The 11,923-nt window shown below is 44.9% G+C and overlaps 1 protein-coding gene across 1 annotated transcript; it reads left to right on the top strand.

Annotated features, from left to right (window-relative positions):
* Positions 1 to 261: 261 nt before the first annotated feature.
* Positions 262 to 5,755, top strand: LOC132004052 (intercellular adhesion molecule 5-like). The gene is made up of 7 exons (XM_059380119.1): positions 262 to 316; positions 1,649 to 1,915; positions 2,807 to 3,127; positions 3,380 to 3,658; positions 4,165 to 4,434; positions 5,105 to 5,347; positions 5,547 to 5,755. Exons 1-7 carry the CDS (start codon positions 262 to 264, stop codon positions 5,753 to 5,755), a joined length of 1,644 nt encoding a protein of 547 aa, XP_059236102.1.
* Positions 5,756 to 11,923: the final 6,168 nt, after the last annotated feature.

The raw sequence follows: 11,923 nt of genomic DNA, 5'->3' as shown, positions 1-11,923 counted from the left end.
AGATAAATGCAATACAGACTTATACAGGAGTCTCACTAAATCTAATGTCCTCTATTATTTTCCTACGTCCTTTTTAGTAAACCCACACCACACCACTGTTAATCTTGCTACAATTTCTCCAGACTATGCAAGGTTTTGGGAAAGGGGCTGACCTTTAACAATATCAAAGAAACGATTTTCTGTATCCTTTTTCTTTCCTTTGGTCACTTTCTCCAGCATTGTTTTCTCCTTTTTCTCCAGCTTTTGGCCCTTCTCACAAGGATGGAAATGCTACTATTTCGTGTCTGGGCCCTGCTGGCCTTGATCCCTTTCCCAGGTGAGGCTATTTGGGACATTTCTTTAGTCAGTATGTGCCAGACTGCAGGTGGCTGACCAATAAGAAAGAGGCTCAGAAGTACTGAGTGGGGCGAAAATTGAGTATTCACTTGTCCAAACCCTAGGGAGAGGTTCATATTTTGGGATCATTAGGACACAGAATCTATAGTTGGTTCTTTGGCTTATAATTGGGGAACCCTAATTGAGGGACAGGATAGTAGACCACCAGAGAGAACTATCCTTTAAATATGCCTTTTCTCCTTGGTTCCCTGCTGCCCCAAGGCTGTCCTGTTTTCCTGCTCTTGAGAATATTTTTACTTCATTGTTGCCACCTTTTGTGTCATGGACAGCTACAATAGGATCTTGATAGGAAAGGGCCCATAGCTCATTTGTGAGAAGTGAGTTCTCTGGATGGCAAGAAAGGAACTGGCGCTTTAGTGGGTGATACTGCTACATGAGTTGTGTATTTGTCGAAGGGACTGGTATTTGGGAGATGAAGCAGATGGTGGACATGGAGTAGCTAAAGGGGATCTGTGGGGAAACTTTCAGGAGACTCCCTTTCACCTGTGTCAGGCATCTAACATTTACCTGATGTCTGTCTCATTGCACCTGAGATTTCCCTGGCCGACTAAACTCTTAAGCGTCTAAAAATATCTGTTGCCTTAGTACCAAAGCAAAGAGGAATAGTCTCATTTTGAGGAGAGGTGAAAAGTTCCATGGGAAATGAGTGACCCTAGGAGTCATATTTAGGCTAGTGGTTCCCCTGATTTGGCGTGCATATGGGTCATCAGGAATGCTTGTTCTGTTCACTTGCGTTATTTCCAGGTCCCACTTTCACAAGGTCTTAGTCATTCAGTCAGAGGCAGAGCTAGAATCTGCAGTGTTACAAGCACCCCAGGTGATTCTGGCGAAGGCAATCTTTAGACCATAATTTCAAAGAGACACTGCTTTGAGGTATACGTAACAAAGCTCTTTTCTCCAGTACCTCTTAACCGCTTGAGAGCCCTCAGCAGCCAATCCTGGAGCTTCCAAGACATTTGGAAGCTCCAAGAGAGAATGGTTTCCTGGTCATCAATTTTAAGAACTCCTTAGTTTCCAAGGGGACACTAATGGAGAAATCAAGATCCCTAGAAATATGATGAGTGGAGGGAATGAATGGTGGTGGAATCATGGTTCTGACTTGTTCATTGAGGATCTTTTTCTTGTCTAATTTGTAACTTTTTCTTCAGGGTATGTTTCCTATTTCTAACCATCAAATAGAATTGGCTTTGTATTTTATTTGGCTCATGTGGTCCTCACCAAAGTCTTTGGGATATGTGGTTGATCATTTCAGGGGCAGCTGAAGAGATATTTGAGGTTTCTGTTTGGCCAGATCAGGCCCTGGTAAAGCTTGGACAGTCCCTAATGGTCAACTGCAGCACTACCTGTCCAGACCCCGGGCCCAGTGGAATTGAGACTTTCTTAAAGAAAACCCAGGTGGACAAAGGACCTCAGTGGAAGGAGTTTCTTCTGGAGGACGTCACAGAAAATTCTGTTCTGCAGTGCTTCTTCTCTTGTGCAGGGATCCAAAAGGACACAAGCCTTGGCATCACTGTGTATCGTGAGTAGGGCTGAGGAGGAAGGGAAGAGTGGGGGAACAGGACTATGTCTTACTTAGGGAAAAATTAGAGATTTCTTTTAGGGGAGAGAATTAGGGACCTTAATAGAGAGATTTCTGTCATACTGTAGGAATTCTAGGGCCAATTACTTCTATTTACCTTTGCTGTAGGATTTTAAATTTGGAGCAGAACGTAGAGGGCATCCAGACATTGTGCTTGAGCATATGTTCAAGCACAGGAGGCATAAGCTAGTAATGCTAGCTTATACATGATAAAAAAAGAAAGTATGCAATTAGTGCTAAATTATTTGACACAACTATTTAGAATAAATAGGGATGGAGAAAGGAGGGTCTTTGTGGGCTGGGGTAGTTGGAGAAGTCTCCATGGAAAAGGAGACTCTTGAGCTTCCCTCCTGCAGAATAATAAGGATTGGAAGTGTTGGGATGGCTGGGGAAGGTCTTACAGGTGAGCAGATAGCACTGGCAAAGATAGGGCCATGTGAGGAAGTGTGACCTCGGTGGGGTAAAAGCGCAGTAAGCCAGGGTATAGTTTTTATGTGATGCTAAGCAGCTCCTCAGAAGCTGCTCATGCCTCTGAAGCACCTCTGTTAAGAGATAAACGTTCTCCAGCATGGCAACTACAGTCAACACAAGGGACTTCCCTCTCAACAGTCATTTCTTGGCTATGACTTTAACCATGTTTGATGGCCAGAAAAAGAGTCAGAAGACTGACTTGTTTCATGTAGGGCGGAGTTGGCAGAAAGCTGACACTGTTGATCAGATGGTTTAAGGGTAACCGTTACCTTGTATGACAGGCAGCTTGTTCTGTATCACTTCTTTCTGGAAAGGTGCATAGCCTTCTCTCATCCAGCCCACCCTTTTTTCTTCTTACAGAGCCACCAGAGCAGGTGATCCTGGAGCTGCAGCCTTCATGGGTAGCCATGGGTGAAGCCTTGACAGTGAAATGCCATGTGCCCAGGGTGGTGCCCCTGGAGAACCTCAGCCTTACCCTTCTCCAGGGTAACCAGGAACTGCATAGAAAGAACTTTATGAGCTTGGCTGTGGCCTCCCAAAGAGCTGAGGTCACCATCCATGTCAAAGCCCAAAGGGAAGATGACAGGTGTAATTTCTCATGCCATGCAGAACTGGACTTGAGTTCACATGGTGGAGGACTCTTTCACAGTAGTTCAGACATCAAGGTACTTCGGATCTTTGGTGAGTCAACAGGTGTGGAAGGATCCTGAGGCTCATTTTCCTTGTCTTACCTTGGCCTTTGGGACTAAGTTCCCACAAAGTTTGAGATGGGGTTGTGAAGGTAATTGCGCTCTACCTCTATGTGGGTCTTAAACTTACCCTGCGGACAGAGTGCTTTTAGCCGCACTCCCTTCCTACTTTGTGGGGCCCCACATAGCACATGATTTATCATGGCTTTTCTCCTTTCTTTCCTTTTTTTTCATTTCTTGGCAGAATTCTCTCAGAGCCCCCAAATCTGGGTCTCCCCACTTTTGGAGATTGGGATGGCAGAGACTGTAAGCTGTGAGTTGTCTAGGGTATTCCCAGCCAGAGAGGTCATGTTCCACATGTTCCTGGGAGACCAGGAGCTGAGCCCCTTTGTCTCCTGGAAAGGAGACACAGCATGGGCCAATGCCACTGTTCGGGCCATGGAGACTGGTGATCAGGAGCTGTCTTGCCTTGTATCTCTGGGTCCAATGGAACAGAAAACAAGAGAGCCAGTGCACGTCTATAGTAAGTGACCTGCCTCTTCCATTCCTTACAGGGGTCCTCTGCCACTGAAATCTTCCACAGTAAAGTCTTGGTGATTCAACAGCAAATATCCCTACTAACCTTTCCTAGGTACACTCTCAAGTGAGTTTTCTCTGATGCACGCATTGAGACAGTAGTTCTATTCAGCTTTCACCCTGTTTCCTTAGGCCAGCCTACTTACAGAGTGATTGTGGGCCCTTCAGCTTGTTTCTAGAACAACTTTCTGAGGTAAAGAGGAAAAATCTGTAAGATGAAAAGCCATCTTACCATCCTTGCCACAGAGGCATAGCCAAATGTATGCACACTGCGTCTGTTTTAAGAAGAGCTTTCAAATTCCCAAATCTCATTGCTCCTGCCATTCAGCACAGAGGCAGGAGGGTGTCTAAAGTCTCCCATCTTGTCTGCCTAGATACCACTCCTTTAGCAGCAACAGTCCAGGAGTGGCCGTGAGTTTTGAGAAATACGTTTGATTCTCTTCCTTTTTATAGGCTTCCCTCCACCAATCCTGGAGATAGAAGAATTATACCCATTGGCAGGGAGAGACATTAATGTGACCTGTTCGGGGCATGTATTAACATCACCCAGCCCTACTCTTCGGCTGAAGGGAGCCCCAGACACCCCTGCCCCTGGGGAGACTGCCTGGCTTTTACTTACCACCAGGGAGGAAGATAATGGCCGAAATTTCTCCTGTGAGGCCTCTTTGGAGGTTCAGGGTCAACGGCTGATCAAAACCACTGCAATGCAGCTCCATGTCTTATGTGAGTAGAAGCCTGATCTTTCTGGTCAAAACGAGAATTATTATTAGTATCTCATTTCCAGAGGTCTTGGCCAGCAACTTCATTATTAGAGTTGCTACATTTTACCCATTAAAAAAAAATTGAAGGAGGAAATGAAATTAAAGCTCCCCAACCTTACCTTAGCCCCAGGAAAGGGAGCTGGGAGAAACATGAGGGGGAACTGGGAATGAAAAAGAGAATACAGGGTGATCAGGTGGCATTAGTTGATGGCTGATGGCTGAGGACACAGGAAGTGGGAGTTGGGAGTTTATGCTGAGGAGGGAAATTTCTACCTAAGAATCTGTATTTTGAAAAGTAGAAAGTCCCTCATCTCTGGGGTCACCCCTACACATCTCACTCACTGAGAAGCAAAGATGGGAAGCAGGAAATCCACCATTGATAGGACAGCCCAGATCATTTAGTCTGAACCTATCAGAATGCCTTTGCTGCATGCATCTCAGACTCCTTGCCCCTAGGGAAGGGAAGATAAGACTGGCCCAAAACAGGGAACAGTGGTTCTTCCCTTGGGAAGGAACGCTGTCTGGTCAAATGGACACAGTATTTGGATTAGGGGGAAGGGGGAGCTGAGCATCCCAGTGGGGAAGGAATGTGGCACACGGAATTCAGGTCCCTGGGGGACTGTCTTTTCCAGACAAGCCTCGGTTAGAGGAATCTGATTGTCCTGGCAACCAGACATGGGTGAAAGGAACAGAGCAGATGCTTACGTGCGTCCCAAAGGGAAACCCAACTCCAACGTTGGTGTGTACCTGGAATGGAGTAATCTTCAACCTTGATGTTCCACAGAAGGCAACTCAGAACCACACGGGAACCTACTGCTGCACAGCCACTAACCAACTGGGCTCTGTCAGCAAAGACATTGCTGTCCTGGTTCAAGGTGACCGTGGATCTCCTGCTGCCAGGCCCAGGATGGAAATCCCCCAGGGGTTTGGGATTCTTATTCAAACCTGGAAAAAAGAAAAATTCTAGTGGGTGGAGGGAGGGTGAGACTGAGAAGTGGGTGTGGTAGGCTGGGGAAGGTAGGGGTTCTCTTTGCCCTGGAACCCTCCTGAACTCTGTCTTCTGTACTTGGGCAGGACTGGATGAAGGAATCAGCTCCACCATCTTCATCATCATTATTGTCGCCCTTGGAGTGGGCGTGGTCACCATAGCACTGTATCTGAACTACAAGCCGTGCAAAATAGAGAGGCGGAAATTGCCCTATAGGCAGAAAGAGAAGAACAACGAGGAGGAAAGCCAGTTTGCTGTTCAGCGAGGAGAAAAGTGCAATGCACATAACTGTTAAATGGAAACAGCTCTTCGGTTGAAGGCAACCTCTGCTGCTGGGATTTCCTAAGGGAGGAAAGAGGGAGGAGAAAGGAGACATTACTCTTTGTGTTCTGCAGTCCCACAAAACAGGTGTTTTGGACCCCCATGTTCCTTGTATCTCACTCATCCACAAGCTCAGCTCCTCTGAGGTCACTCTAGTCGCTAGGAATTTCACTCTCAGTGTCCAGCTAAGGAGAGGGCCTCTTGCTCTTTACTGTGTGTTTAATCGGTCCACTCGCTCTTAGACTCAAAAAAAAGGTCTTGTCCTTTGCTCCCAAACATCAGACTAAAGAGGTAGTCAGAAATATCTCGGAAATCCAACTCATTTCTCATGGTTTCCTTATGACTAAATGGGAACCAGTTTCTTAGTCCACAGACAGGACTTCAAAGGGAGTGAATACCAAAGAGATAAGAATCAGAAGCTTATTCCTGCCTCTACATTCCCCTGCTCCCATATATTTTATATAAGGATTTTGAAGTGCTGGCTTCCAGAGCTGAATTTGATAACACCATTATGGGTCGTGGGTGGTTAGGCTTCAACTCGCTAACCATCTAGTGTATGCCTTGGAGGAGTGGAAAAGTCATAAATTCCACTTTGGGTCAGACAAGCAGCTTATCTAACCTCATATTCTGTCCCTGAAGTAGAAATTAGAGTTCTTCCATTAAACTGGCCTCATAGTTCATGGGCTCCAAACATCTCTGAATTCCTTCTCATGATCCACTATAAAGTAACCATCTGTGAGTTCACATTTGACACATTATTTTTTTAATCTATACAGGCTCTTACGATAGAGTTCCAGTATTTATTCTCCCTTTCCATAAAGCAGTATGTATTTTCATATGTCTGCAAACTACTTAAGCTTCAGAACAATCCTCCTGTGACAATGTTTACCATATGATCTTATGATTCAGCTTCCTTCTCTGTTCTTTGGAAAATACATGTTCACCGGTACAGAAGACATGCAGAATCATATACCCAAGTCTTTTCTTCCAAATCAGTCATGTATGGGTCACCGAAATGTTGTATACAGTAAAAAATAAAAGTGATTTTATGATATCTGAAAGTATTTCTCTTCTGTGTCATTTTGGAAAGCTCTTTTTAAGCCACATGGTTGCATTCTGAGTACAGTTTCTAAGAAAAGAATGTTAAGACCGTAGCACAAACAACTAGCCCAGGGCAGGTGGTGCTTTAGCTCAGGGCAACAGCCTGTTTGACCTACCCTTAAAACTAAAGTTGAGACCTCCAGACAGAGGTCTTCAGCCTTCCAAATTGTAGACACTACAAGAAAGAATACAGCATCAGGCATCACAGTGAAAAGAAAATAATAATTCTTTCCAGTCCTTACCTGATTCTGGGTTACGGGTTAAGTATAAAGATAATCCTTTGATTTCAACACACACAAGGCAGTGGGGCTACAATGGTGAACAAAGCAGTGTCCCTGCCTTCTACAAGTTTCTAGTCAATGAGGGAAGCCAGAGCAAGTCAACAGGAAATCACAATTGCACCTTAACTCCCATAACCAGGAAAACACAGGTCCTTATGAAAATGCCTAACTTGGGATCAAGGGAGGCTTCCTGGGAGGAGATTGGGAATACCTTGTTTGACTTTCAAAACAGCACTACCCCCCGCAGCCATCAAATGACCTCAGCCTCAATTTTTCCAGTAAATACGGCAGCCATTCCTCTCATGATGTGAGAAAATTACTTTTCTGAATTCAGCACTCGGGGAAATAAGGAAGTAGGGCTACAAGAGTATAGAGCAACCTAATCCAGGAATCTCCAGCCATTTCAGTGTCTTGGGATCAGCTGTATCAGGTCTGTAGTTACCCCATAGAGCAAACCCCACATCAAGGCCCCCATACCCTGAGGTACAGGGGAGGCACCAGGAAGTCTAGAGGCTCCTGCCTTTGCCTCTCATTGCCACTTGGTGTCACTGTTGACAGTCCTACACAGGCCCTAAAACCTCTTCCACTGCCCCGGATCTTTCAGGGAGGACTCTGTCTCCCTGATTCTCTTCCTGGGGCTTGGTCTAGCTAGGGTGATTCCTTGCGTGAATTTCCAGAGTTACAGACCTCACTACTTTAGATTAGCCGTCTAGCAAGGTGCTTCAGATTTCAGTAGGTCCCTCCCTGGGTAGACTTGGAACATCTGTCCCCTTCCTTTCCTTCCCCAGGAATCCACACCACCAGGGGGCAGGCAGCCCCTCCTAGCCAATTCTTAAAAGTACAAAGGATCTCATTCCATCTCTTTTCCGGAATAATAGAGCTGGTCTCTGCCCATTCTTCTGAGGGTGGCTGCCTTGCCTTCAGGGGACCCCACCCCAAAAAGGTCTGCATATGCCTTTCCTGAACAACCATCTCACACTTAACTGTAGCTACTCTTGATTATCTTCAGGCAAAGAAAGCTACCTTTAATACTCCAAAAATGTATTCTCTTAAGAAAGTCAAGGTGTGGGTGCCTGGATGGCTCAGTTGGTTGGTTGCCTGCCTTCGGCTCAGGTCATGATCCCAGGATCAAGTCCCCCCACTGGGCTCCCAGCTCCACAGGGAGTCTGTTTCTCCCTCTGACCTTCTCTCTCATGCTCTTTCTCAGTCCTCTCTCAAATAAATAAAAAAAATCTTTTTTAAAAAAAGTCAAGGTGACTTTCTGGTGTCTTTCTTTTTAAAAGATTTTTATTTGACAGACTAGCTAGAGAAGGAACACAAGCAGGGGGAGCGGGAGAGCGAGAACCAGGCCTCCCGCTGAGCAGGGAGCCGGATGTAGGGCTGGATCCCAGGACCCTGGGATCATGACCAGAGCCAAAGGCAGACACTTAACTGAGCCAATCAGGTGCCCCTGGTATCTTTCTGCATAGGCCTGAAAGAAAACAAGTTAATTCTTTGATAGAACCTTCTTACTATAGGGATACTACTAGTAGTTACCTATCATTTTAGGATTAGAGTTGGAAAGAAATGACATAGTACTTATAAAACACACTAGCATGATATACATGTGTACACAATATCGGTTCTCATTACACTAATAATGCTGGTAGTGATCATACCCATAATCATCTTGAACTGAAAACAAAAGTCAGAAAACCATGGCAGTAGCCATAGAAGGCCACCAAAAGCCACATACACCACGGACATCTCTTTTCTCTTTTCCAGTGAGTTTTTCTTCCTTTTCTATTCCTTTCCCTCTTTCTTTCTCTACTTTTCCCCCTTTTTTTGTTCCCTATGATGTAGGGCTACTAGTAGGAAGACCAGTTGTACCAGTCTGCATTGAGCTGAGGTGTTCTGAGACGCTTAAATCAGTAGTCTTATGCAGATCAGGAAGAGTTGATGACCGAAATACTTTTATCACTTTAAGTATTTTTCATGTTTGCTGGGGCTTCCCGAATTAAAGCTGAGATGCTAGGTGGCATGTTTATTTGACCCAGAAGACCAGGTCCGCTCATTCTGAGGAGTTGTGAAGAAAGGGGAAGGGTCAGTTCTGATCTCAAATCTGTATAAAGGATCAAAGCAACATACATGTTTCAGCAATGCTGATGTGTTAACCTTAAAAACAAAACTGGCAGTTATGTTACCAGCAAAAAGGGGTTTATTAGAGAATAGCAGAGATCTGTAATCCAGGATAAGCAAACTGTAGCAAAACCCTACGGAAATCTGTAGACCAGAGGTGTGACTTGGAAGTATGCTAGCTTCTCATTGGCTGAGTTGTGAGTGTCTCTCATTGGCTGGGCTGTTGCTGGGGGAGGAGGAAAGCCTTTCTTCCTCCTAAGTAATTGGCAAAGCAATATCCAGGTGCATGGTCTGTCTCCTCTTGGGTCTGCAATTACCAAGCGGTAGGGTATGAGAGCTCCCCCTGCTGGTCTCCCAATTTCTTTCTAAACAAGATTTCTTTTGATTAGTTTTCACATTTCCCTTTTATGATCAAGATCTTTCTTTGAAAGCATCACTAGTCAAGAGTCAGGTTCTCCACATTTCGTGATTTTGTCCCTCGGTACCACGAAGGACCCTTCCTAGCTGTCATGTTCTAAGTTGGTAGGAAAGTGCCCAGCAGCTGGAAACCACTCAAGCCACTTTTGGGTAACAAGGAATGTTAGGAGGGCTAACTCTCAGGTATTTCCCCTCTGTAGTCCATATGTGTCAACACTGTACGCACTGGAGATCATCTCCAAGGGCCAGCCAGCCTCACCTTATTGTGTACATTGTTTTTAAAAGTCTGATAGGCAACAAAATACAAAAACTCAAAATAATGATACAAAACAGAAAAGGGAATTTAACAATTCCACATCATACAATGGTTCTAAACCAGGACTCTAGGTCTGAAAGTAGCGGAGAAATTTATTTGCATTCATTCAGAGTTAGGGAAGAAAGGTTCTCCCTGTGAAGGCCAAGTCTCCACTTAAAGCAATCGTGAAAGGGGAATTGTGGCTCCTACAAGAGCACATGGAGAGAATCAGCCCCGTGCAGTTGGGAAGATACAGTGCAGGTATAAACATGAAGCAACAGTGCACTTTTTGCAAAAGAGCAAACTTTGAAAGCTGTTTAAGAACGGTCCTGTTGGGGCGCCTGGGTGGCTCAGTGGGTTAAAGCCTCTGCCTTTAGAGCTCAGGTCACGATCCCAGGGTCCTGGGATTGAGCCCCACATCAGGCTCTCTGCTCAGCAGGGAGCCTGCTTCCTCCCCTCTCTCTGCCTGCCTCTCTGCCTACTTGTGATCTCTGTCAAATAAAAAAAAATCTTAAAAAGAAAAAAAAAGGTACTGTTATCTCAAAAGAACTATTTGAACCAAATGTGTTATTGATAATAGTCTCTAAGGTTGCAGAGAGCCTGAAGTTCAGAGACTATGAATTTGGATAAGAGTCTAAATTCAGTTAACAATTCAGATAAAAGAAGCCTTTTGTGAATCCCGAACCTTCTAATACTTCAGAAAAAGCAAGTGTAAGATTCATTTGTCCTGGAATCATCATGAGGCTGTTTCTAAAAGCCCATAATCAAAAAAGGTTTCCCCCTTTTGCACAGGCTTAGAAAATGCAGACAAGGGAATTATCCTTCCACGAAAAAAAACAATGGTGAGAAAAATGTATACAGGCCCACCCTGATGTCTTGGAAAAGGGGTCTCATGAGATGTCATCTGCTTCAATTCTGGGCAGTCTTACTTTCAGGTCACCAGAGGGCATACGGGTCCAGTCAGGGTTTGGGCTTTCTTTAGGAGGGTCACTTGAATTTGAGAATCCATTCTCTGGAGTTTGGTGGCATAAGAGTTGATTAGAAGTTCTTGATAAAGTCCTTTCCAGTGATGTTGAAGAAAGTCTTTTTGGAGGGGTCTTTTCCAAGAGATGAAATCTCTAGGTTGCAGGGCATGAGGCTTAAGGTCGCCATCTCCCAGGAGTGTACCATGAAAAGACGGCTGTACCAAAGCATGGTTATGTTAACCAAGCAGTTAGGCCTCTGCAATCCTGAAGTGTATCTTCTTTTGTCTACTGGGGGTCAGAGGAGGCATGGGTCGAGTGCATCAGACATCCCGTTACAAGCTCAAAGGGTCAGAGTCTGAGTTCCGGAGAGGGTAGATCTGAGATTTAGGTGTAATGGCAGTGGTTTTGGTCAGCGTATTTGAAGGATTTCTTCAAATTTTGCCAATTGAGTTTTAATAGTGCCATTAGTCTATTCAACCAAGGATTGGAGGATCAAGGATGGTATGAACAATGAAAAGCGTTCTGAAACCAGCCAATAGCACAGATTTTATTTATTTATTTATTTATTTGACAGAGATCACAAGTAGGCAGAGAGGCAGACAGAGAGAGAGGAGGGAGGAAACAGGCTCCCTGCAGAGCAGACAGCCTGATGTGGTACTCAATCCCAGGACCCTGAGATCATGACCTGAACCTAAGGAAGAGGCTTAACCCACTGAGCCACCCAGGCGCCCGATAATTTTTTTCTAATGGAATTTTAGCCACAGAACATTGGCCTGTCTGCAAGAGAAAGCATGGCACTAGTGAGAAACATACAAACCATGACTTAAACATATCCACGAGACAGGGAAGCTGCAGGAAATCCATTTGTACACACAGGTTTCCCTGAATTATACTTTAGACAGATGGGACAAGGGAGGTAGGTACTTTTTGTGACCTTGTTAATATTTCCCCACCAATATTCCATG

Source organism: Mustela nigripes, chromosome 16 (assembly GCF_022355385.1).
Source record: "Mustela nigripes isolate SB6536 chromosome 16, MUSNIG.SB6536, whole genome shotgun sequence".
Classification (NCBI taxonomy): domain Eukaryota; kingdom Metazoa; phylum Chordata; class Mammalia; order Carnivora; family Mustelidae; genus Mustela; species Mustela nigripes.
Note: the sequence above shows the minus strand (reverse complement) of the source record. Positions and strands in the feature narration are given on the sequence as shown.

Bases quoted from the DNA above. Each gene is read 5' to 3' on its own strand.
- LOC132004052 (XM_059380119.1), top strand. From the start codon at position 262: ATGGAAATGCTACTATTTCGTGTCTGGGCCCTGCTGGCCTTGATCCCT. The intron at 3,128-3,379 runs GTGAGTCAACAG...ATTTCTTGGCAG, and splicing joins CAAGGTACTTCGGATCTTTG to AATTCTCTCAGAGCCCCCAA. The intron at 4,435-5,104 runs GTGAGTAGAAGC...TGTCTTTTCCAG, and splicing joins AATGCAGCTCCATGTCTTAT to ACAAGCCTCGGTTAGAGGAA.